At 37.7% G+C, this 27,400-nt stretch overlaps 1 protein-coding gene across 4 annotated transcripts in view; it reads right to left on the bottom strand.

Annotated features, from left to right (window-relative positions):
- The window catches only part of CD109 (CD109 molecule), a 138,667-nt gene that overhangs the window by 10,460 nt on the left and 100,807 nt on the right, over positions 1–27,400 (bottom strand). For all 4 annotated transcript variants that reach the window (XR_006298971.1, XM_043591822.1, XM_043591824.1 and 1 more), the window contains exons 24-31: positions 17,638–17,719; positions 15,385–15,613; positions 12,176–12,341; positions 10,219–10,409; positions 9,391–9,546; positions 8,273–8,338; positions 4,589–4,731; positions 1,112–1,259 (exon numbers count right to left, since the gene is read on the bottom strand). Coding sequence is in view for 3 of the 4 variants with exons in the window: in XM_043591822.1 (XP_043447757.1) it covers positions 1,112–1,259; positions 4,589–4,731; positions 8,273–8,338; positions 9,391–9,546; positions 10,219–10,409; positions 12,176–12,341; positions 15,385–15,613; positions 17,638–17,719 (1,181 nt within the window). In the remaining variant the exon portion in view is untranslated. The remainder of the gene's footprint in view (positions 1–1,111; positions 1,260–4,588; positions 4,732–8,272; positions 8,339–9,390; positions 9,547–10,218; positions 10,410–12,175; positions 12,342–15,384; positions 15,614–17,637; positions 17,720–27,400) is intronic.

Here is a 27,400-nt window from a genome sequence, read left to right as displayed (position 1 = left end):
AATATTCCATTACGTGCCAATAGAAAAGTCAATTAATCAGTCAGAACATACCGGACACTCAAATTAAGATAACCATTAAACAAGTACATCACAGATATGAGACAAACACCAAAATCAATTACATTATTAAATGAAAACCTTAAACTTATTTTTCACATCCCAAATCAAGCCATGCTTTTCAAACAGGATGTAAGATATGAAAATCCCTGAACAGAAAAAGAAGCTAGAGACTTTGGATGAGTTTTAACAGGGTTTTAACCAGAGTTGTTTATGAAGTTGTTTATGAACAAATGAGAACTGGCTTTTTTAATGTGTATATATATTACCAAAGCAATGTATTACTGATTCATACTTGGCAAAACTGGAAGAAGAGATGCAGGTAGGTGTTCCCTCCTCAAAACATGATATCGTAAGAATACTTAAACTCAATTGCGTTTCAACCTGAGTTTCATGTAGATGTTACAAGAAAAGAATAAATTACATGCCAGCAGTTTTGAATACAAATACGTTCTTGAATTCTTACATTTCTCTCACATATTTTATACACCTTATTCTTGGATCAGTAATTTTCATACAACAATGAGAAGAATATATGAAAATTATATAATAATTTGCGTTAAGATCAAACCTCTGAGAATATTCTTCTAGGATGTAAGCATGTATACATTCAATGCAGGAATGTTAATCCCTTTGGGATTTATTAAAAGCTTCATGAAAGCATTTTAAAACTCATAATTAAAGCTTTCATCATCAGCACTGAAACTGATAATTTTAGCAATTCCCTGAGGCAGAGGGGTTCTCAAATTGGGATCAGGACTGAATTTTTGAAATTACAATGTGACAATTTCTACAAAGTTTACATGTGGCATGAAATAATGATTTAGCTAGAAAGACTTTTCATCAGGCTTGTCAGTAACAGTATTCACTTTAAATCGATTTTATAGTGATGCCTGTTGAGTGGAGACAAATATGTGGTTGCCATGTCAGAGTCATTCGGGGACACAGAAAGCTCAAATAATGACAAAGGAACCACGCACAGAGCAAGGCAGACTTTCAAACACAATACATGGCAGCCTTGTCACCTATACAAAACTTGCATTTTACTACTTACAGAATCTAAATATAGATTGAGTTTTCCATGATCGTGTTCCACTTTCTTCACGGTCTCACTCAGAGGAATTGCATCTGAAGGCACGGTAAAACCACTGAGCAGGTTCACTTCCATAAGGGCCATGCCACTTCTAGCTGGGCCCAAAAACCTAAAACAAAGAGAAAGGATGGAAGGAAGAAAACCCTTTAGGAAAAACCTAAAGCCGTTGGCAAACTATCTTTAGATAAAAATTAAAACTGCCAAGCACTATTCCAAATATTTACTGTTTGGTTGAAGTAAAAATCACTAGAGAAAGTTGTAAAACCCGTAATCCTTTCCTTACAGGTATGAAATTCTGTAATTTTCAACGATATGAAGAATAATAATTTAAAAATGTGTTCATTTGTCATGAAATGCCTGCCATGTATCAGCCTTGTGCCTGTAGATCATAACAAGTTCAACCTGGATGCCCTTTCCGTGGGCAACTCTGTGTTCTAGGGGTGATTCCAAACTGAATTACATTTTTCATTTTCTCAGAATTTGACAGCACTACGCTTTCTAGCTGAAAGCCAGGAGCCGAAAAAGAAACTGAAAACTTGACCACTTAACAGTAGACCACCGCCAAGTCTTAAGCAATCTTCTCTTCATCTGGTTTTAGAAAAAGAAGACCAGTAGGGAGAGTCCTTCTCTTTGTTCTCCCACATACTTGGAGCACATTTTGTGTTTTCTTTGGCCACCTGGCGAGAATTACAAGCCTCGGAAAGTTTTGTTACACTACATTGTTCTCTCATCCTGTTGTACACAATGTGAGCATCAAAGGATCCGGGCACCAACAACGTTTTGTCTCCTTTAAAATAAATAGTTTTCTAAAATGAATAGGTGGCAAGAGCTCTTTTGTTTGGAGCAGAAAGAGCCCAATGTGGTTATGGAAAGGAGTTTGTCTCCAACATGAAAGGATCATTGTTAAGTGAGTTCCTGTTGTCCTTTCAGATGGCAAAAGCCAGAAGGGCTGGTAGAGAATCTTGCTTTTTAGAGCAGCAAACAGACGGCTGCCAAACATGACTGATGGAAAAGCCATACAGTTACAACTGCTGACGACAGCTGGCTCAGCGACCCCAAACAAGTGAAACCATCTGTGGGGTGATGCACGCAGCCAGAAGAGATGCTATTGAAAACCAATAAGTGCACTGCAGCTAGAGGTGTTTGTATTTGAGCAGACATTAAAGATGAGAAGAATGGCCAGTCTGCTTAAATACAATGACTTTCAGCACACCATCAAAAGTGCTTTGGTTGACCTGGTCTTTCTACTGGCCCAGGAAAGAACTTGTTAAATTACCATGCCATACACAGAAAACTTTATCTGAGATGAAGTAAGGGCTTGGGCCCTACTGATGGGAATCAAGTGCCTGAAATACCAGTTTTTCTTTCCATTAAATGCCACTGAAAATTTTCATTGAAAATATTTGTATTTTGTATCATATTTTTCTCAGAAGACTAGTAGCAGCATCCAAATCCTTTTTATAAGACCAACCCCTACTTTCACATGAAAACAGTTCCCTTCTCCAGTTTCTCCCAAAAGGCAGGGCGGGGTGGGGAGGGAGGGATAGCCTCTATCTATCAAAGTCTATTGTCCCTCTGATTCCTGATGATAAGTTAAGATCTGGAATTCTGCATCCTTTCATGAGCTCTTAGAAGTAAAAAGGCCCCATCATGATCTGAATCTTAGTTTCACCTAATTTTCCTCATCTGTTTCTTCAATTGACCTCCCTAAAAGGTAAAATCACTCTCACAGCTCCAAAGACTATGCTGCTTTGCCCATTTCAAAACCAGAATTTTAAACTTACTTAGAAGAGTCATTTTTATTAATTTCTGTCTCCCCTCCAAACAGTAAATTCCATGAAGACAGGGCCTGTGTCTTTTTAAAATCACCATTATATTCCAACATCTGACACTGTGTTTGGCACATAATGGAGACTCAAATGATATTTACTGAATGAATGAATGAATGAATGAAGAATGAATAAATGGTGAGTGAATGAATGAGAAAAGCAGGGTTAATAATACCACCTGCTTTATAGAGTTATTGTAAAGATTAAATGAGATGCATGTAAAAGTGCCTGGTATAACGCCTGGCATGTAAATTTGTGATAAGTGTAGGTTATTACTACTTACAATAATAATAATAACTTGATGCTGCTCTTCCGGGGAAGAACCCAATCACAAGCTTTGCAAGGAATAACTTTCTTCTTAGCTAAAAGGAAGTCACTGAAGAAATTCTGATATCCCCCTCCTGCTGGTCCAAAATGCCCAGTAAGGGAAGGAAAGGGGCAAACACATGTGACATTTATACCAAAATCATGAACATGAAGGCCCAAAGATAGTATATCTGTACTAGTATGCCTGCAATGTATCAGCCTTGTGCCTGTAGATTATAACAGGTTCAATCTGGATGCCCCTTCCGTGGGCAACTCTGTGTTTTAGGGGTGATTCCAGATGAATTTCATTTTTCATTTTCTTCAGTTTCTAGTAGCAGTAACGAAGGAGACTGGATTCAACAAGAAATGGCTAAAAAGGTTGACCACCGGGGGAAATACTCAGAGATGACTCTGAAGAGCATCTGCCAGCTCAGTACCACATCAGTGACTTCCAGCCCAACAACAAGCTAAGCTCAACCAGATCACTATGGGGTATTTAAAAAGAGCAAACAGCAGCTCCTCAATGTCAATGCATCTTTACAGTAACTCCCCACATAACATCAAATCATGCAGAGGTAAGAGGACTGACAAGGAAGAAACTGTAAAGTCTCTTGATTCAAGAACCTTCTAAAAGATTTGCTCTCAAACTTGTGTGTGCATTAGAATGACCAAGAAAGCTGAAGAAGGCAGCTCACAGACTCTGAATCTGTGAAGTCTGTGAGTGGGAATCCCTCTTCCTTTTGACAAGATCTTCAGATGCTTTGGATACAGAACAAATTTAAGAATCGCCTTATTAAGTACTCTTAGAAGCTAAAAGTGCGTATTTATCCAAGGTGAGGACCTTCTAAACTGGATGATTTCCACTGTGTCTAAAAACCCCATTCTCTTCATTAAATTTGCATATTCTTATGAAGTCTTGGGATAAAAGCATAACACTAAAGGTTAGATATGAAACTGGAATAATTATTTGACAGAAAATTACTAACTGCCAAGAAATAAATGATATTAGAGTTTAAACATGATTGGTTCATTTAAAGTTTTCTTAAATCAGACCTACATTTTATTAACATTTTCTATTCAGATTTGTTATGAATACAAGGAAAACTTGTAAACAATTTTGGACACATTGAAAAATACTTAAATAGAATTAAACAGAATTTCTAATTTGTAATTGGAAGTGTAATCATAACTAAAATCTTTGTTAAATGTAACTCCTTATATTGGTATAGTTAGGTAACTACATATATATAATAAAACCTTCAAATCTATTTTTTTAAGAGAAAGGACTTAAACAGATACCAACCTTGTACACACATTCAAATTCAAGTGATTTATATCATCCTTATTGTCTTTGACAGCAACATCTAAATCAAAGGCTTCTTGGTCTTGAACAGATCTTCGTCTTCTGGAGGAACCCGAATCTTTCACATTATAAATAACATTAAGCTGCAATAAATAATAAATTAACATAAATACTAAACTAGTAATAAATCATTAGCAATATATTACCACCATTATGTATTATAAATATCAGGTAATGATTCTCTTTGGGATAAACCCAACTAGAACTATAATCTTCAATCAAGGAAAAGCTAGTTTTACTAGCTAAAAAAGTACTATTATTAACAAGTGTTATAAAAGCTTATAAGCAATGATTTTTAAAATTGAGGGAATTGTTAGCAAATACTCCAAAACAAGTATAGACCTTCACAATATTATGGGTATGGCTTTTTTTCCTTCCAAAGAATGTAGAACATTCCCTTTAGGAAAAGAAGCAATACTACTGCCTATCTCCTCTTGAGAGCATCCACTAACTCCTAAGTTCTGCTGCCCAACTGGTGTCATTTGCACAAACGGGAACCTTAGAAACTCTCAGTAAAATAAATCAAAAATAAAACATTCAAGAGCCCTGGTTGAACAGAAACCTGTTCAATTACTCAGCATTCCTTTTGACCATATAACATTTTTCAAAGATGATAAAATAAATGATGAATTTCAAGACAACTTGGTCTTTTTCAGCAAATACTCTGTGCCTACCACTGGTGTGAAAGGTACTGTGGGGACACTGGGCAAGTGTAAGGGCAAGTTTTGTTTTTTGTTGTTCTTTTTTTGTTTTTGTTGTTATTTTTTTCCCCAAAGAGTTCCTAAGATCAGAACCTCTGGAATACACTCAAAATTTCCTACACCTGCCTCATGCCAAGTTGAATTGGAACCTATTGCAATTTTGTACCTCTTCCATCTTTTTTGATACCACAATTCATAAGCCTTATTGTTGCTATGTAATGTTGTATTTTCTTATACTTAAATCACACACACACACACACACACACACACACACACACACACCCTCCCTCAGAACTAAACACCTAGTACCCACCGTAGATTTTCACACTTCAAATTTTTTAAAATTTTATTTCTTTACTTTTGGGGGGGTGGAGCATGAGCACGTGTGTGAGCAGGGGAAGAGCAGAGAGACAGGGAGAGATAGAGAATCTCAAGCAGGCTCTGCACTGTCAGCACTGGAGCCTGACACGGGTCTTGAACCCATGAACTGTGAGATCATGACCTGAGCCGAAACCAAGAGTCAGACACTTCACTGGCTGACTGAGCCACCCAAGTGCCCCTGATTTTCACACTTTAAAAAATATTCTTTCTAAGCCTTCCTCTTTCAAACCTAAGAATTACAACTTTTTATTCTGCTACACCTAGCTCATATAATCCTTCATTCCCTTGATCATTCTGGTTATCTCACTCTGGATATTCTCTAACTCTTTCTGGAACCACAATTAAAGTTTTAGAATATTCTTAGAGGAGCTGAAGAATGGTTTCATAAAATTGGAGAGACGGTCTCTGTTATTTCCATCTTCCTTCGTTCCAGTGAAATGCAATTGTCGTTAGAGACCAACGTCATCAGGAAACAAACAAGAACTACAAAATGTACCCTCTGGATCATAATTCTCATCTATAACGTAGCATTAGGGTTAATGTTTGACCTACAAAAAGCTCAACTGCCCATTCAGAAAACTTTGAGATGTCTTGCAGTTTATTTCCAACAGTTTAGCATTTTAGTACTTCAAAGAGGTTAACACTTACTGCAAACCTGAGAAGTTTCTTTGCTTTTCTGTATCCAGAGTGCTTACAAAAATATCAACTAAAAGAAATATCAGTAACTATTTCTGGGTGACCAACTTTTTTGCAATTTGTTTCTCCATCATGAGAAGTGCCTATATAAGATTTCTGCATGTTGATACAGATTTGGAATAGTGAGTGTTCTGACCAGCAGGTGCCATTTTTTTTTAACAATTCATTCATTTTTGAGAGACAGAGCATGAGCAAAGGAGGGGCAGAGAGAGAAGGAGACACAGAATCTGAATCAGGGTCCAGGCTCTGAACTGTCAGCACAGAACCTGATGTGGGGCTTGAACCCACAAACCGCGAGATCGTGACCTGGGCTGAAGTCAGATGCTTAACCGACTGAGCCACCCAGGCACTCCAGTAGGTACCACATTTACTGCTGTGTTCCTTCAAAACTCAAGTAAAACTCATTTGGCTTCAGTAATTCGTCTACATTTGGTTTATCAAGAATCAATTCCGACCAATTTGGTGATTTAAGTACATATAGTTTTTCAATTATACCTAAAATAGCCTTTGTATTTACTTTTAGATTTGCTATTTGCATTAAAAAACAGCTTGGGAATGAGAATTTTCACATGGCCTTTGTTAGTAAAGACAAATATAAATTATTCACCCTTTTCTTTTTCTATCCTTTTTGCTGGATACTATTCCTTTTAACTGTGATCATTTTTCCTTGATTTTTAAAAAACATTTACTACTATGTTTTGAATATCATACAAAATAATCTTAGAATCACTTAGAAATAATTCTATCTGCCCTCCTTAGCTAGTATATCTGTCCTTTCAACTAGAATACTTGTATGGTTTTTTGGAAAAGTAACTTTCCTCTATCATAGCCATTTTTTAACTTTCTCAGTAACTCTTTCAGGGTTTGTTTGGTTTGTATATTCTAACCAAACACATAACCATTTTTGGTCCCATCACATATTGTTTTTGGTTTCCAGTAAGATTATGTCAAGTCCCGGGGCATGTGGGTGGCTCAGTTGGTTAATGGCTCAGGTCATGATCTCATGGTTCATGAGTTCGAGCCCCACATCAGACTCTGTGCTGACAGCTCGGAGCCTGGAGCCTCCTTCAGATTCTGTGTCTCCCTTTTTCTCTGCTCCTCCTGCACTCATGCTCTGCCTCTCTCTCTCTCTCCCAAAAATAAATGAACATGAAAAAAAAATTTTTTTTAAGATTATGTCAAGTCCCTGTAATTTTCAATGTATTATGTACTATAATAACTATTCGATTCAGGATTTTACATACTATTTTGATTTTATTCTAGCCCTATTGCACCATTAAGGGTAAGTTTCGTTGGATTTTATTCTTATAACAAAGCACTAAATGTATCGTGCTCTAATTGTTTTATTTACTATTGTATAAGATTTTCCATTAAAAGGACACATTTCCTATCTTCAAGTCAATTCCTTATAATATCATGTTGACCTTTATGTTTTTAAATGGATATTAAAAAGTTATAGGTAAAATTTTAAATGTATTTATTTATCAAGTCATAGTAGAAACTCTCCCAGCATTAGAATTTCTGAGCTGTATTTTCACAAAAAAAGTGAAAGTTGGGAGTTCCCAACAAGTCACATGAATCACATTGGAAGAATTAATCCTAACTTCAAAAAGCATATGATACTCAAGAAATATTTTTCCAAGGTTATCAATCCATTTGGTTACTGTCAACTGACTACTAGTAACATCTCTAATACTTTTTATTAAAGAGAGTGATCTATCTTGCCTAAGTCCACAGAAATAAATCCTCAAGAATTTTATACATTAAGTTAAAGATTTAGCAGTACCCCCCAAAATTATTAAAACAAGCCATATTTAACTAAACAAAAATAAACATTGTTACATACCTGACAAATCGCAAATCCAAAACCACTTGCGGAAATATTAACTGCAGTTGGCTGTACCACTGAAAGCTGAATAAAGGTGGAAAAAAGGTGAGTAAGGTTAATATTCCATATCTAGGTCCTTCCAGGTAGCACAAGAGATCAGTGTTATCCCTCACTAGGAGTGTATGCCATCTGTGGAAAGCTCTAAGAATTTTGCACAGTCTCACATATCAAAAGCTATGGGCTCATCAGAGAAGAGAGGTGAAGACAGATGAAGGGACACTCTCCACACACCCTCACCTTTGCCCTTTGGGAGGGCACATCAGTGCCATAGTCAGGGCTGCCCTTCTGAAGCAGGAAAGACAAGAAACAAAGGTCATCTCCCTCCTCCAGTCTCCCTTAGTCACCACCTAATCTGGCCTTCCCACGAACCCAGTGGCACATGATCGTTGATTATGATTAACACTATTCCTTCTCTTCTATCACTATTCCTCTTCCTCATTTTTCAGCCTTTTGAAGTTAGCACTTTCATCCCTCACTCTCAACTTCCCACAAGGTTAACCACAGGAATAAAGTTAGGGTCTAGAATAGTCCTTTATTACGTTTCAAAGGAAGAATCCTACTACTGGCTCTATCAATTCTCCTAAGAGGACGTGTGGTCTAGCTAAAAAAGAACATGTCCTGAAATCATGGGTTCAAACCCTAGCTCTACTATTACTAGCAACATAATCTTAAACAAGTTACTTAACCTCTGTCTCAGCTTCAGTTTTATCATGTGCATGGTGGGGATGAAAGTACTTACTTTCTTAGTGTCGGTTTGAGAAGTAAATGCAATAGCACATGTAAAGAAATCTGGCACAGTGCCTGCAAAGAATAGGAACTCAACAGGTGTGTTCATTCTTTTCCCAATATGATAGAGCCCATGGTTCCTCCTTTTCCAAATCTTTCCAAAGTTCCCATCCCCTCCTTTCTTCCCCAGCTCAGCAGTTCAACCAACGGAGGACACTCCTTCCCCCCAGTCCCTTTACAAGGCTCTAGAAACAAGTCTTTGTTGAAGTCGATAGAATGGAAATAAAATAGCATTCCAGCATAAGGAATCATCCACATGGAATTTTAAATAACCACCCCCTTGTCCATACCTCTGCCATCTGGAGAAGAAAGCGGTTCTGTCTGTCAATCTGAAACTTTATAGGACTTGGTGAACTGGGCCCCATCACAGTCACTTGGACGTTTGTACTTTCTGTGTTCATTAGAGCTGCAAATTCAGATAGGGCCTTCAAGGCCACAATGGTGTCCTGTTGAGGAAAGAACAACATGTGTGCATGTAAGTATATATCAAGGTCACCAAAGAGTAAATTTAGTAATGTTTAGGACACCCACTATGCATTCATCCACCTTCCTTGAGAGTGGAGCTCTCCTTTATTCATTTTTGAATGTCCTTGACCTACAGTACAGGAGAAGTGTGGAAAATATCCGCTGATTGAAGCTGAGTATCTACTGTATCAGTTACCATAGATGAAAGATGACCAACATAATGGGGAACTAATTTATTCCATATACATATCAGATACGTTGTTTATATCAGTGATGAGAAAAAATTAAAATGAGTAACTCAGACCTTTGACTTAAGGTACCAAATTTTTTAATTGCCAATTTTATGAAGTCATGAAAAAAGCAATCATATACTTCCTTTAAAACATTATGTATGTATTTAAACTATTAATTAGTTTAAAAAATTAAAAACTATGGGGCGCCTGGGTGGTGCAGTCAGTTAAGCATCCGACTCTTGATCTCGGCTCAGGTCATGACTTCATGGTTCGTGAGTTCGAGCCCCACATCAGGCTCTGCACCAGAGTGCTTGGGATTGTGTCTCTCCTTCTCTCTGCCCCTCCCAGGCTTGTGTGTGTGCACTCTCTCTCAAAATAAATAAATAAACACTAAAAAAGTTAAAAACTATCATCACTCACCTGGGTAGATGCAAAACCTCCCAAGCTATTCCTTTGCCTGCTTAGCCACCTCATAATCGGGATTCCCTCAGAAACCTGATATTGCAGGAAGTGTGAAAGTAGCGCATAGGCTGCAATTTCAATATCCAGGGAGCGTGGCTGCCAGGATTCAGAAAGTTTAGACTCTGAAGACACCCAGAATTGCATGCCTTCTGCAAAAGACAAGTAATAATAGTCTGACCAACTGAACAAAAATTACATTTTATACCATTAAATATCCCTACACTGGTCCAAGTTCTACCTGACTATATATAAAAATATATACGTATATATTTATGCCATGCAAATACATGTGTATTCACAAACACGCACATATAAACATTCACTTATATGTCACTTTCTAAACTATCATAACTTTTAAATTTTCATCTTTTTCCTCTTGCTTACATTTTAGAATGTTTTGATGAAAATAATTTCCCAAGAGAAATCCCACATGTTTGGCTCGAGACTAAACAGCTATAAATAAGAAAAAACATATACTCTAGAAGATTTCTGACCAGGCCATCCCAAAAATATTTTAGGATACATTAGAAAGAACCCTGTTCTGGGAATCTGCCATTAACCAGCTCTAATGTTCTAGGAAACCTCGCCTTTTTTTTCATTATCTGAAACTTGGTGTTATAAGTTCAAAATCCAAGGCCCCAAGAAAAAATGAAGGACTCTGGCCAACTTGACAATCTTCCTAGAAATATCCCTGCTGCCCCCAGAGGAACATCTTACTTGGTGCTCCCTACCCCTTTCAAATATTACTCTTTAGATGATGATTACACTTAGGTGGAATGTGAAATAACTACCACTTGTACAAGCAGAGAAGGAATACCAAGGACTTCCATCTCTGTGTAATAATCTATCCCCAGCACTGCAACAGGCAAAAAAAAAAAAAAAAAAGTAAGAATTCATTTTAAGGTACCGCTAACAATAATGCAATATTTTTCACACTCTTAGAAATCACTTTCTGTAGTGTAGTGTGGAAAACACTTTCTACAATTATCCCTTCTTGAATTAACAGGGCTTTGAATCAGTAGACATTACCTAAAATTATTTCTGCCCACCCATCCCCATCTCTGTGTCTGTCTGTCTGTCTATCTACCTATCTCTCTCTCTGTCTCCCTCACACACCCACACCACTCCCTGGATCCCTGACCAAAGAGGCCATTTGGGAAGTAGCAACACCTGTACTTTTTGTCCTGTTGTAGTTCATTAAAACAAAAAGTCATCCAACTCACTAACAGCATTTTGTGGCATTCACGTTCTATGAGTTAGCATATTCATTCAAATTTTGAACATTTGCTAGGAGTTATTCCCATTTTACATCTAGGGAAACTGAAGCTTATAAAAGCAAGTAGCAGAACCAGAATTCAAACCCAAGTCTCTCCACAACCCAACATCCTACGGACCATTGAAGGCCACCCAACCAGAAATGGTATCAGAGAACTCAAAAGGTAACTGACATAGGGCAGAACATATCTAAAAGAAGGAAACAACCAAGCCCCGAATTCTCTAGAAAACTCAGGGAGAGCAGAAGCAGCCATGTCAGACCCATCTGATCTCATCTGCATTTCATTTTTCTTCCATTTCACAAATTTTTTTAACGTTTATTTATTTTTGAGAGACAGAGAGAGACAGAGCATGAGTAGGGGAGGGGCGGAGAGAGAGGGAGACACAGAATCCAAAGCAGGCTCCAGGCTCTGAGCTGTCAGCACAGGGCCTGATGCAGGGCTCAAACTCACGAACCATGAGATCATAGCCTGAGCCAAAGTTGGACACTTAATCCACTGAGCCACCCAGGCACCCCTCTTCACATTCTGAAGATATAAATGTTATCAACTTCATATCTGGCTTACAAAACCTTTTCACATAATTTATATATTTCATAATGCATAGCAGTCTAACAATCTCAAATGACCCCATGCATTACCTTCTTGTTCTGCTCTCCAAGTCAGCATATTCAAAGCTTCCTTGGCTTTAGGGCTCCCCACAGATGACAGTGCATAAGTTATAAGAGCTAAAGTATAATTGTCTGAAATTCCTCTATTAAATTCAGACTCCAAAAAGTTGATAGACTCTTGTACATCAATATTAGGCTAGAAAAAAAACCATATATTTTACTATTCAAAATAACCCATAACCACACATTTAAATGAAAAGTATTTTTAAACATTTATTCAAAAAATAATTTCAGTGTCTGTTAAGCCCCTAACTTTGTCCTAGGCAATAGGAATCAATGATGATCATTGACATTTAAATATTTGCTATTCATTTTGAAAATAACGCTGCTTTTGAAAAAGAAATGCAGGAATCATATCCATTTATAATTGCAGAAAAAACAATAAGATATCTAAGAATAAACCTAACCAAAGAGGTGAAAGACCTGTACTCTGAAAACTATAAAACACTGATGAAAGAAATTGAAGATGACACAAACAAATGGAAAGACATTTCATGCTAAGGGACAGGAAGAACACATTTGTTAAAATGTCTATACTACCCAAAGAAATCTACACATTTAATACAATCCCTCTCAAAATACCACCAGCATTTTTCACAGAGCTAGAACAAACACTCCTAAAATTTGTATGGAACCACAAAAGACCCTGAATAGCCAAAGCAATCTTGAAAAACAAAAGCAAAGCTTGAAGGCATCACAATTCCAGAATTCAAGTTATATTATGAAACTGTAGTAATCAAAACAGTATGGTAGTGGCACAAAAACAGACACACATATCAACAGAATAGAAAATCCAGAAATGAACTCACAACTACATGGTCAATTAATCTTTGATAAAGTAGGAAAGAATATCCCATAGGAAAAAGTCTCTTCAACAAATGGTGTTGGGAAAACTGGACAGCAACATGCAAAAGAATGAAACTGGACCACTTTCTTACGCCATTCACAAAAATAAATTCATAATTGATTAAAGACCTAAATATAAGACCTGAAACCACAAAACCCTAGAAGAGAACACAGGCCTCTTTGACACTGGCCATAGTAACTTCTTTCTAGGTATGTCTCCTGAAGGCAAGGGAAACAAAAGCAAAAATAAACTATTGGGAATACATCAAAATAAAGCTTCTGCACAGCAAAGAAAACAATCAACAAAACTAAAAGGCAAACCTATGGAATGAGAAAAGATATTTGCAGATTACATACCTGATAAAGGGCTAGTATCCAAAATATATAAAGAAATGATACAACTCAATACCCAAAAAGCAAATAATCCTATTAAAAATGGACAGAAGAGGGGCACCTGGTTGGCTTGGTCAGTGGATCATATGCCTCTTGATCTTGGGGCTATGAGTTTGAGCCCCATGTTGGGTGTAGCGATTACTTAAAAATAAAAAAAATAAATCTTTTTAAAAATGGGCAGAAGATATGAATAGACAGTTTTCTAAAGAAGACATACAGATGGCAATGGGTAAATCAAAAGATGCTCAACATCACTCATCATCAGGAAAATGTAAATCAGAACTACAATGAGATATCACCTCACACCTGTCAGAATGACTAAAATCAACAACACAAGAAACAGCAGGTGTTGGCGAGGATATGGAGAAACGGGAACCCTCTTGCACTGTTGGTGGGAATACAAACTGGTACAGTCACTCTGGAGTTTCCTCAGAACATTAAAAATAGAACTACCCTACCATCCAGCAATTTCACTACTAGGCACTAAAGAATACAAAAATACTGATTCGAAGGGATACATGCACCCCAATGTTTATAGCAGCATTGTCTACAATAGTTAAATTATGAAAACAGCCCCAGTGTCCACCAACTGATGAATGGATAAAGAAGATGTAGTACACATACAAACACACACACACACACACACACACAAACACACACTGCAATAGTACTCAGCCATAAAAAAGAATTAAATCTTGCCATTTGCAATGACATGGATGGAGCTAGAAAGTATTATGCTAAGCAAAATAAGTCAGAAAAAGACAAATACCATAGGATTGCACTCAGATGCTGAATTTAAAAAACAAAACAAATTAAAAAAAACAAATGAACAAAGGAGGTAAAAATGAGGGAGAGGCAAATGGACTCTTAATTATAGAGAACAAACTGATGGTTATCAGAGGGGAGGAGAATGGGGAGATGGGTGAAATAGGTGATGGGGACTAAAGCAGTACACTTGTGATGAGCACCAGGTGATGTATGGAAGTGTTGACTCACTAAATTCTACACCTGAAAGTAATATTACACTGTATGTTAAGTAACTGGAATTTCGATAAAAACAGAAAGAAAGGAAGGAAAGAAAAGAAAAAAAAATTTTTTAAAAAGAACACTGCTTTCCAGTTTTTATGAGTAAATAGGCACCATTCCCTAGAAGGAATAAGAAATAAAAAATAGAATTTTTTCTACCATTTAATATCATGAACTCAGATGACAGCACAAAATATAGCTTGAGAAAAATGTTACTCATATCTGATCTCAGGTGTTAAGGCTCTAAATTTAGGGGAAAGTTTATCTTCCATGTGCCTAGTACTGGACTAGGGAAATGGCAGGAGCTTACAACAGAGAATGGCTGTTTTCAATCATGTGAAATGCAGCTGGCATTAAGGCAATAAAGGCATCAATCACTGAGACAGCTCTGGAGCATAATTAAGCTCATTAACATAACTTTCCATGTATACACATTCTCATCCAGACATCCATGCCTATTTAACATGCTTTTTAGAGTGTCGGTGTACTATGTACTAAATTAGCAGACATGGTCGTTGCTCCATATTATTTTAGAAATTTAAAAAAATCCTTTGCAATCTAAATGTGCTAGAATACATTCCCAAATTCTGAAGAATTTTCTTTCCCCTAAGAAATTAACCTTTCCAATGATAAAATATGTATTGATTTACCTTACCAATAGCAATTACAAAAACAGTTATATTAAAAAAAATTTTTAGAATTCTCTTTGTTATTCTGAAAGAGTGGGTTAATATTTTCATTTTCAGATTCTAAAATAAAGCCAGAAATGCAAAGCCAAAGGTGTCCAAATTCAGACCTCAAAAGTGATATACAATTGCAAAAGTCTTTAAGTTTCCAGACATACATTTGATCCATCAAGACCTACCTTCCTTGCGATTTTCCACCCATCATTTATTAAATTAAAGATTAAATACCTGATATTTTTTATAGCCCAGGAGAGAAGTCACAATATAAGCTGTAAGTGTCACTGGACTTTTATTGCCACCTTGAAGCTCACTATGGATCACTCTTCCTGGCTCCCAAAATTCACCATTGGATTTCTGACGTCCTTTGAGCCAAGTATATGTTCTGTGTAACACATTCTCATCAATATCTATGTAAGGATCAGCTTCAAGGAAACATCTTAAAACAAAAGCTGACAACCTAGGTGAGAAAGGAGAAAAAAAATATAAAATACACTCTATGAAGTCCTCTAACAGTGAACGAGAGAATATCAACAATAACAACATATTTTCTACCAGAAGATTCACCAAAGGATGATCACTAAAGAAAGAACAAAGGTAAGAAAGACAACCAAGAAACAACATAAACATCTCAGCCCAGCTAGTGGATACATTTTCCACTTGAGTGTGGTCAAGAAATTCCAGGTCAACTCACAAAATACCAGATTTGGAAAAGAATTTAGAAATCATCTAATCCTGCCTTATTATTTTATAGATTGGGAATTCAACACTCCAGGAGAGTTAAAGAAATTGTCCAAGGTTATCATCTTTGGACTTTTCTAGGTATTTACCAAAGAAGATCCCACCACACACTTCAGTCAGCCCTAAAGCCATGGATTAACTATATATAATTCACAGTCAAACCAGAGTACGTTAAACTAGCAAAAATGGATAGTTTCTCTCCTATGAGACAGGAGTCAGAACATTACAGCCTACGAACCAAATCTGTCTGGGCCAAATCTGGTCCTTGTGCCAAATCCAGCCCAGGGTCTATTTACGTGTGCCTCTCTTCCACCACCCTCCACCTGAGCATGGTTTTTAAAGGGAAGGAAGGAAGGAAGGAAGGAAGAAAGAAAACACCAGAGACTTTATGTGGCCTGCAATGCCTAACATATTTACTATCTGAGCCTTTATAGCAAAAGTTTGCCAATGCTTGCTACAGAACAATATTTCACCTAAATATTTAGACGAAAAGATCATCAAGCAATAAAACACTGAAACCTTTCTATTTATGGATCTATATCCTGATGCATGCCAAAAGAATATCTGAAGCAGATATGTTCATCCTATGAAATGTTTAGTGTGATAAATATCACCAATATTCAGTAATATCTGGTCCTCTATTTTACTTTGAGTATGCAGAGAAATTCACTTCTTTGCCCTTTTGAAGTTAAGCATGGCCATGTGACCAGCTCTGATAATGATAAACTGAGAAAAAATGTTGCACCCAGGTTGAAGCCAGTGGTGGATACTCCAGCCTTCTCTTTCCAGGCTGCTGCAAGCCTGGAGCCTCCTGGTGAGATGGTGGCTGTTGAGTAGATTACAGAGCCCCCTGCCGACCCAAAGAAGAAATGCAGCCTGAGCAAGAAAAACCCGTGTTAAGGGATTTTAGGGGTGGTTGTTACCACAGTGTGCCTGGTCTAACCTGACGGCTACAGTTAGTCAATCTTCTTCTGAGTGAAATGTAGAATTAACAATAGTTCAAGGAGAGAAAGTAATCATCCAAAATCAGCCACACATAGATTCCATTCTGGAGGAAATGTGGATGTTTATTACTTAATTCTATCACTGTTTTCCGCAAAAAAAAAAAATAATAATAATAATAATAATAACCTTAAAGAAACAACGTTGACTGTGTTAACACAAAATTTATATTGATCATGTCTGATTAAGAAAAGAACTATGTTGGGGCACCTGGGTAGCTCAGTCAGCTGAGCATCCAACTCTTGATCATGGTTCAGGTGATGATCACAGGATGGTGGGATCAAGCCCTGTGTCAGGCTCCACACTGAGTGAGGGAGTATAGGAGCCTCTCTCCTCCCTCTGCCCTCCCTCTGCTTGAATGCTCTCTCTTTAATAAAAAACTTTCAAAAAATAAAGAAAAGAACTATGTCACAATCACTCAGTATTTCTAACCCGTTTTTCTTGTCAATGACACGATCATTGTAAGTATTTTTATTGTTTTTCTCACCACAAAAAAAAGGATGTATGACTTATCTTTTCTAAATAAAAACACTTTACTTATTATCGCTTTAAAACCATATTTTAAAAGGAAAATCTACTTTAAAGCCAGGCAATAGGAAAAGAAACCTACAAGCCTATATACACAGGGACACATCTGTCAATTTCATGGCCATTTTGAGAGCCCATTGGCTATTAACTGGCAATTAATTGGCTAATGAGAGCCCATTCATGGCAGATTTGTTCTGTTAGTAAAACACTTACCAAGTACTACCAGAAGGGTCATCATTCCCAAAAGCACTGAAAGAGCCATCTTCCCTCTGATAGAGAAGTTCTCTCTGATAACCTGAAGACACAAAAATAGATAATCAATGTATCACAACTTGAAATGAATGAGTTTCTAATCATGCCTCTATACTGAGGAAACATGAACAGAGAATGGGAAAGAAGATATCAAATTAAGAACTAATATTGAATACTTTCTACATTAAGTGCTGTGAGAGATTTAAAATATCAACACTTTTTAAGTAGAATGTGTAAAATAAGAACTGTGATAACCCCAAATTAAATTCAGAAGAATACTATAACAGAGACAACAATTCTAGCCATTTTAAAGCAAGCAAAATTAAAGGCCAAGTTTTATTTAACTCTGTAGTGTTGACTACAATAGTTTCCATGCTTAATCATATAAAACTGTTTGTACCTAAAGTATCATAATTAAAGTTTAAGGCTAAAATGAAAGGTAAAAATACTTTCAATTTTTAGGCCAACAATAGCAGGGGAAAATTGCTAAATAATCTAAGAGAATTGCTTTAAAATTTTTTGGCTATGGCCAACTGAGGTAAACCAAAGGACCAACTGGTGTACCAACCACCTCAATCCAAATTCTCATTATAAAAAAAAAAAAAGAAAGAAAAAAACATGGGGTGCCTGGGTTGTTCAGCTGGTTAAGTGTCTTTCACCTCAGGTCAGGATCTCATGGTTCATGAGTTTGAGCCCCACATAGGGCTTTGTGCAGACAACTCAGAGCTTTGGTTTCTCTCTCTCTCTCTCTCTCTCTCTCTCTCTCTCTCTCTCTCTCTCAAAAATAAATAAACGTTTTAAAAAATTAAAAAAACAAAAAACAAAAAAGAACCCAGCAGTGGTAATGAAGTCTCACTATACAAGTAAATCGAGGAGGGGGTTAAGGCTCATGCAGCTGCTTTAATAAAAGCAGATGATTCATATTCGCAAACAAATAGTGCAAATAAGGCAGATGTTTCATATTTGCAAAGCAATGCATGCAGGTCTCAAAGACCAGTGACTGAGAAATCATAGGCCAAACACTAAAAGATTCACCAAACAACCCACAACAAAGTAAGTTGCTAAAAATGAAATTAAAATAGCAGTAATTTATCCAAGATTCCACTACAGGCAGGTGATGTCACACAGGATGAACTTTGCAGCATGGTCACATAGAGCCTGGCAACCAGAAACATTTATAAAATGTTGAATTCAATCCCTCGTAAACTCCAGTAACAAAAAAAGTTTACTTTATGAATAACACATTTTAGAAGAATCAAAAACTAGAATTATTCATATTTAACTAACAAAACATGAGCATTAATGGTTTAAAATTATAATCTGCTCTTGCCATGTCCCAAACTGCCCTCCCTTCTTGCCTTTCCCAAGACACCCAGATCTGAGTATCTGACTTAAGCTACAATAAGATAAAGAGTGTAAAAAACAAGACACTGTTTCATGGTGATATTTAGCACCTCTAGTAAAAGAAATATAAACAACATTTAGGTGATGTCAGAATTTGGCTTAATTTAAACAATGGGGTTATAATCTTGATATTTAAAACTGAAATACTACAGTACGATAATTAAATATCCAACCTTTATCCAACATTATGTGTCAGAAACTGTTCAAAGCCCTTTCAGATATTAACTTAGGTTAATTCTCACAACAACCCTATGATGGAGATGCTATCTAGAGGTAGCATCTTGAGGGATAATGACACTGGAACTCAGAACACGCCAAGTGCAAGGTCATACAGCTGGGAGGTATTGAAGCCAGAAATTAGCCAACTTCTATGACCGGACATAGCCAAGGTTTATGTGTCCAAAGCTGCTGTTTCCTGCTAGCTCACAGAACTCTTTCAGTGATTAATGTATGAAAAGTCCTCAGAACAGTACATTTTACGTGGCAAGCCCTCAATGAACAATAGGTATCACTCCATACTATGAGCATAGGATAAGGCTTTCTAACCATCCAATTTTTAAGAAAATATTTAACAAATTTAACCACAAAATTGTTCTAAACTTTTCCATGGCAAAACACACCATTAGCAAAGTTAAAAGATGATGAATTAGAAGAAAATATTTGCAACATGTAACACAGATAAATGGCTAATGTCCCTAATATTAACATATATATTTTATATATATCTTTATATATGATTACTACATATCTACACATATATTTACATAAAGTATATTTTAAGTTTAGAGAAAAAAAGTAAAAATCCTACAGAAAAAAATGGGACAAAAGAAAAAAACAATTTCACACACACACAAAAAAGAGAGAGATGGACCTCAATATATGAGAAAATGTTCAACTTCGTAAGTGAAATGCAAATTAAAACTACATTGAGATACCATTTTTCACCCATCCTATTAGCAAAGATTCAAAAGTTTGACCACTCATTCCCTTGGGGAAGGCTGTAAGGAGACCAGTACCTCTTTCATTGCTAGAGGGAACTCAGAATGCACAACTGCTGTGTAAGGGCGTATCTATACCTTTTGACCCAATAATGTCACTTCTAAGATTCTACCCTGAAGATACACCTCCAACAATGCAAAAATATGTGCAGAAAATTATTCATTGCAGCATTATTTGTAATTGCAAAAATACTGGAAGTAGGTGCACCTGGGTGGCTCAGTTGGTTAGGCATCTTACTCTTGATTTCAGCTCAGGTCATGATCTCACAGTTCGTGAATTTGAGCGCCCCATTGGGCTCTGTGCCAGAAGCCTGAAGCCTATTTGGGATTCTTTCTCTCTCTCTCCTCTCTCTCTCTGCCCCCCCCACATTCTATCCACCCACTTCCCTCTCTCTCTCTTTCTCTCTCTCCTTCCCTCCCTCCTTCCCTCCCTCCATCAAAATAAATAAATAAACTTAAAAAAAAAAAAAAACAAACACTGGAACTACCTACATGCCCCTGAGTTGGAGACTGATTGAATAAACTGTAGAACATATTCAGTGGAGTCTATGCAATTGTGAGAAAAAGATGAGGAGTAGGTCTCCGAACTTATAAGAGTGATTTCCTGGATGCACTATTAAGTGAAAAAGACAAAGTCTAAAATAGCATGTATCATATACTACCTTTTGTGTAAGAAAAAGAGGAAATAAGAAAAAATATGTATGTGTTCATTTCTGCAGAGAAAAAGAAACTAGAAATGAAGTTACCCACAAGGAGTTGGGAGAAGGGATACAAGAGGGAGAGATACCCCTTCACATATACCTTTTAGAATAAGTTTGACTTTTAGAAACATATTAATGTTCTACATATTCAAAAAATAAAACAAGTAAGAATAGAAAAAAAAATGATAGGCATTATTAACACTACTTTAGCTCACTTCAACATGTTTTAGTCTTCATAAACGTTGAAAATAACATATCATATAATCTCTTTCTTTTTCAGAGGCAGAGTTCACAGAGAAGCAGAATAACTTTCTACTGTTTACAAAGGAAATTAGCAAAAGAGTCCAAGACATTCTCCCTCAATTTCCAATTCAAGACTAAATCCACCAGATAGCAGAGTTTCACTGTGAACTCGATGTGACAGAGGAGGGGAGGAAAGGAGAAGGCAGGAGATGAGAGGAGGGAGGGATGGAAAGGAGAGGAGAAAGAAGAAAAGAAAATGTTCAGGACCCATCATCACTAAAGGAGGTGCCTCTGTGGGGAGAAGGACCAATTTCTAAAAACAGGACCATGTGCCTCCAAGCCCCCAAATCACGTCAACAACTGCAGTTCCAAGTATGAGTTATTGTAAAACCAGTCAGAGAGATGAGATCATGCAGATGAGATCAGTGCTTATGGAAATTACCCCTCAGGTGGCTGACCTCCAACAGTCCCCATTAATATCAACAACTAACACCATTCCTCTCCTAGGGGCAGCCAGCGCAGAGGAGGGGGAGGACTCACAGACAATCTCTAGCTGTGGAGTATATTTCTTGAGCTGGCTTAGATGACCCTAGATTCCAAACCTCCAGCTCTGCTCCTATGGCAGAACAAAGAAGAGAATCAGAACCTAGAGAGAGGAACTTCTATGACTCTCCTCATAGGAATATCCTTTGAGGTTTCCTTCCTCACCTTAAACCAGCCATGCATCATCAGAGAACCCTCAGCTGCTTATCCTGAAGGACCCTGTTGACTTGGCTGGAATATTTACCATAAACACAACGATTCAACATTCAAGGGCAGTCAACTCAGAGACTTTTCGTGATAGGTAAAAAAGGCAAAACTATGGTCTTCTCTAAAAGTTTATGAGGAAATAGAAGTATTGCCCTAAGTTCCTAGTTTCATGAATAGCTCTTGAGTTAGAAAGCAATAGTTCAGTAGGAATTAGGAGATACTTCTCAAAACTAAAATACAGAAGAAGTCAAGAGTTGATAGGATAATGACCCAGGAACTATTATTTATAAAGGGCCAGACAAGATGCATACTTACTGGGTCATGAATTTTCTTTGGAATGGCCATGAATGTAAAATATTTTTAATTTATCATAAGAAAGATGAAAACACTGTTCATAGAAACAAATAGAAAAAGACTCTAAACATAATGTGACTTGGTTTACCTCAAGTGTCAAAATTACATTTAAACAAAAGAAGTAAAATCAGCTCCTTGTAACTCTATCACTCACCTCCTCTGGTAAAAAGCTGATAAAAAACATTTTCTGTACTAAAAGAAAAGTAATCATCCTCAACACCCTTACTCTGTATGATACCGCACATGGAAAGTGCAAACTTACTTCCTGGATTGTTAGTTTTTCAGTGTCTTCACTATTGCCTCTAGCCGCTCTTGTGACGACCAGAAGCAGCATCAGAATTCTCAAACCTATTTTTCCCGTTTTTATGTCAATGGAAAAAATACGATGTGTTTTCAACTAGGCTTGGTCTGAGTCTACGCTTGAAAAATAGAGCCACAGGCACTATGATTTAAATATCTGAGGAAAACAAGTGGTTTAAATCTCTAATTCACAGGATCTCTAATCCTTATCAAAAACAGTTTTTGTTTTATGGTTCTATTTTTTCTTTCTGACAGCAAAAGAGACTTCATTCAATGATGTAGCTGTTGTTTTGAACAAAAAAACAATGGGTTAGGTTACAAGGCTCCTGGGCCAAGCATGATTTAAGTAAAACAATGCTCTGTTCATAAATGACATTTAAATAATATAATCATAACTCATGCCAAAGCCACTTTAATTTCTTAAAAAATAAAAACAACTACGGTATATTTAAAGGACTTTGGCAAATGTGATGGCAAAAGAAAAAACAGTCTCTGAAATGAGACACTGATTTCATAATGAAAATCATTATACCAAGAAGCTTTTGTCCACTACTTTGAAATACAATTCAGTTCAGCATGTGAAATAATGTGTTTGGGGGAACTCCACTGTGTTGACTTCCATCAGCCACTTCGCCAGCTCAAAAGGTGAGCTGAAGCCACGGGTCCCATTTCCTAGCTAAGAAGAACCTGCCAAGGCCAGGTAGAACTTTTAGTGTTTATAAACAATCACTGAATTATGGAAGTACTTGAGAGATGTTCTGGGCCCAATCTCCACTTTAGGATGATGAACATAAAGCTCAAAGAAATTAATATTGACAGTAATTCATTCATCCAGTCTGTATTTATGGAGTTGCCTATATAGTGACACAATGGTGAGAAGATTAAACACGGTGCCCACTGTCAGGGAGCTTACCTTCTAGCGAAGGAGACACACAGATAACAGGCAAACAAGATAATTTTAAATAATGTTAAATGTGGTGAAGAAGGGGCACCTGGGCAGCTCAGTTGGTGAAGCGTCCAACTTCAGCTCAGGTCGTGATCTCACAATCTGTGGGTTCAAGCCCCGCATCAGGCTGACTGCTCAGAGCCTGGAGTCTGCTTCGGATTCTGTGTCTCCCTCTCTCTCTGACCCTGCCCTGCTCGTGCTCTGTCTCTCTCTCGCTCTCTCAAAAATAAATAAACATTAAAAAAAATTTTTTTTTGAAGTGTGGTGAAGAAAATGAAATGGAGTCATATAAATGAGAGTTTCTTTTTTTATATATAATTAAGCTGAAAGCATTTTAATAAGCTGTATTTTGTATATTTATTCTGATATCTACAAATGTCCAAATACTTAAATGTATTTTCCAGTTAAATTACAAATGATACAAAAGGGGGTATTGAGTAAGAGTACCTTGAAATTTGTTGCTTTATTTTTTTAAGGTCTATTTATTTATTTTGAAAGGAGGAGGGGCAGACAGAGAGGGAGAGAGAGAATCCCAACACAGGGTTTGAACCCATGAACTGGGAAATCATGACCTGAGCCGAAATCAAGAGTTGATGCTCAACCAACTGAGCCATCCAAGCACCCCAAAATCTGTTGCTTTAAACATAAAATATACAATGCCTAAATGAGAGTTTCTAAATGGAAAGGAAAGGCCATTCTGAGGGAAATGCCACCTAAATGATGAGAAGGAGCCAAGCCATGGAAAGACCAGGGAAGAGGATCCCAGGAGAAGAAAGAGCAAGGTGAGAGACTCTGAAGCACCATGGGGCTGCGAGTGAGTGTTCCAAATGTAGCCAAGAGTGAGCCAAGGGAGGGCAGCCTCAGGCAAGGTAAGAGAGGGAGGCAAGGCCAGTTCACCCACTGGAGAACCCATTAAAGAATTTTAAGCAAGGAAGTGACATGATTTTAACATTTTCAAAACATCCCTTTTATTATATGGGGAGCCTGTATTGAAGGGGAGTGGGCATAGCAGAGAGGCTTTCCAAAGGGAAGCCACTGGAGTTGTCCAGGTGAGCAGTGACAGTATTTGAATGGAAGGAGACAGTGGAAGAATTTCACATTTGCTTTTGAGGCAGATGGACAAGACTTACTTGCTGACTGTGGAACCTAACTCCCTGGTCAGATGCAACTAACTATACTATGCCTAAGAGTTATTGGGTGTTTACTGTGTTAAAGTATGAAAATGTTTTATTTAACCTTCAAAACAGCCCCATGAAGTGGGTATTTTATTAGCCCTGTCTTATGGGTGGGAAAACGAGACTGGGGGAAACCAGCCTAACATTACAATCCATAAAGCATATAAAATATGGAATTATGTGGCATTTTCTAAAATATTTTGCTTTATTTCATTAAATTATCCCAAAGAATATGTACCAAATTATAAAGCAACAGTCTAGTTCCTATGTACTTTCTGCTTGAAGTCAGTCACACCAAATTTTGAATACGTCAGAATCTTGTTTTCAAACAGTACAGAGTTAAATTATGATAATCCCAAATATTCTTCATCTCCTTTAATATAACCATTATGGCAATGTGTAAAATCTCATTTGTTTTTAGCATGGCACTGACTACCACAGGGAGCACTTGGTGCCACTTCCTAACCCTAATTATGATAGGACTTGAAAATATAAGCTCTTGTGTTTAAATACGAACGATCTACAAATACATGTATGAAGGAGGATAATTTAAAGTTTATTTATTTTTGAGAGAGCATGAGAGAGAACAAGTAGGGGAGGGGCAGAGGGAGAAGGAGACAGAGAACCCCAAGCAGGCTCTGCACTGCCAGCACAAAGCCTGACACGGAGCTCGAACTCATGAACCATGAGATCATGACCTGAGCTGAAATCAGGAGTCAGACGCTAAACCAATTGAGCCACCAAGGTGCCCCTGAAGGAGGATAATTTTAAATGGACAGCTCTGTCTGGAAAGAACCAATTGCTAGATCTTTGAGGACTTCCTGGAACACCTAACCACATTTGAGGCCTGCAGGGCCTGTCTCTAATCTGAGGGAAAATATACCACTATCTCTTTCCCCCACAGCAGCACCCACGTCACACCCCGCTCTGATTCCAGTCCCTGGCCCTCCTCAGTTTATCCTCTCATGCAGCCTATGGCTCCTGACTCACAACCCCCTTCCTCTCTCTTAGCCCTTGTCTGTGCCAGCCTACCCCAGGGAGAGCTTTGGACACTGGCCAGCTTTTCCTCTTCGCTCCCACATCTTACAGCTCACTCTGGTCTAACCTGACACTTCAGATTCTAACCTTTGCTGTCTCCTTCCCTATAGGAGCCCACATTCCTCTCTTACTATTTTATCAGAAGCCCCATTGAGACCTCTTGCACATTGGCCATACTCAAGCATCTTGGCCAATTTCTGGACCTTTTCCATCCTAAGCTTACTGCTTTTAACAACCTAAGAACATTGCAAAGTAAAGTTATCCCCTATAGGTCTGAGGAAGAGCATGAATTCCAGAACAAGATCACCTGGGAGTAAACAGGGGTAAGTTATGTAACCATCCTGTGCCTCAGTTTCCTCATCTGTAAAATGGTAGAAGTGGCAGTACACCCACCTCCTAGTGTTTTGGGAAGAAGTAAACGAAAACACTTGTAAAACATTTAAACAGGGTTAGTTATTACCATTATTACATAAAATTTTGTTCAGGATAAACACGTCCCTACATAATGAGGGAACCTGGAAGAAAAGCTCACATCAAAATAGTGTCTTTAAGCTTTCTAATTCTTAACTGTGGAGAAGTTAACAAAACCTAACAGCTGGCCTCTATTTGCATTTAACCCATTCATTCTAAAAAAAACAACAACAACAACAAAACACTTGGGAGTTTAAAAGGGTGGACTCGATTTTTTGATTATACTGAACAAGGATTTTTTTAGCATTTTGCATAAACCACTCTAATCCTCACGAGTTTGATGGCAGCAGGTATCCCAAATTGTAACGAGAGATAAACTCAGCCACACAGAGATTTGGCTAGAAGTTCCCTAACATGGAAAAGCAAAAGCGAGACTGAAACTTTGGGTGTTTGGCTTCTGGAGTATTTGAGGAAATAAAATTTACATAATTCTTGTTAAAAATGTTTTTGTTGTTCTCTAAGTATGGACTGTAAGAGCATGGACTCTCAGGCCAGGCAAGGAGTTCAAATCCCATCTCTGCCACTCACTTGCTACGTGACCCTGGGAAAGTTACCTTTCCTGTGTCTCAGTTTCCTCATCTGTAAAAACAGGGGGACAATACTAACACTGTGAGCATTAAATGAGGTATTAGGTGCAAAGGGCTTAGAACACTGCCTGGCACATATAAGCACTCAGCTAATGATAACTGTTGTTATTTGCAAGTTGCAGGCACAAAGCATCTGGTGTCTGGGAACAGACACCTCTCAAGGAGTCAGGGGAGAGTAATCCCCAGTGTGGCATTTTCTGAGGGGCCAGCAGGGCCTCCCCATGCAAACTGTTCCCTCCTAACTCCCACCTACTTGACACTTTAAACGCACTGAGAAGGTGCCCGCCCCATGACACCACATGTGTTTATGTACAGACTGTCTTCACTGAACAGAGAATTTCTTGAGAAGAAAGGCCCTGACCTCCTCTGTTTCCTTAGCAGTGGAACTGACACTGGCACTAACAGATGCTCCATAAATGTGGGATGAATAAATGAACAATCAGTCCTCTAGATGTTTAGTAGTTTTAAATTTTAGGCCCCTTATTAAAATACAAGCCCCTCTAGGGGCGCCTGAGTGGCTCAGGTGGTTAAGTGCCATTACTTCAGCTCAGGTCACGATCTCACAGCTCATGAGTTCGAGCCTTGCATCTGGCTCCGTGCTGACAGCTCAGAGCCTGGAGCCTGCTTCAGGTTCTGTGTCTCCTTTTCACTGCCCCTCCCCCACTCACACTGTGTGTGTGTGTATGTGTGTGTGTGTGTGTGTGTGTGTCTCAAAAATAAACATTAAAAAAAAAAAATACAAACCCCCCTAGACACT

The sequence above is a fragment of the Prionailurus bengalensis genome, chromosome B2 (genome assembly GCF_016509475.1).
Source record: "Prionailurus bengalensis isolate Pbe53 chromosome B2, Fcat_Pben_1.1_paternal_pri, whole genome shotgun sequence".
In the NCBI taxonomy this organism is placed as follows: domain Eukaryota; kingdom Metazoa; phylum Chordata; class Mammalia; order Carnivora; family Felidae; genus Prionailurus; species Prionailurus bengalensis.
The sequence above is the reverse complement of the archived record's forward strand: the minus strand, read 5'-3'. Positions and strand labels throughout refer to the sequence as shown.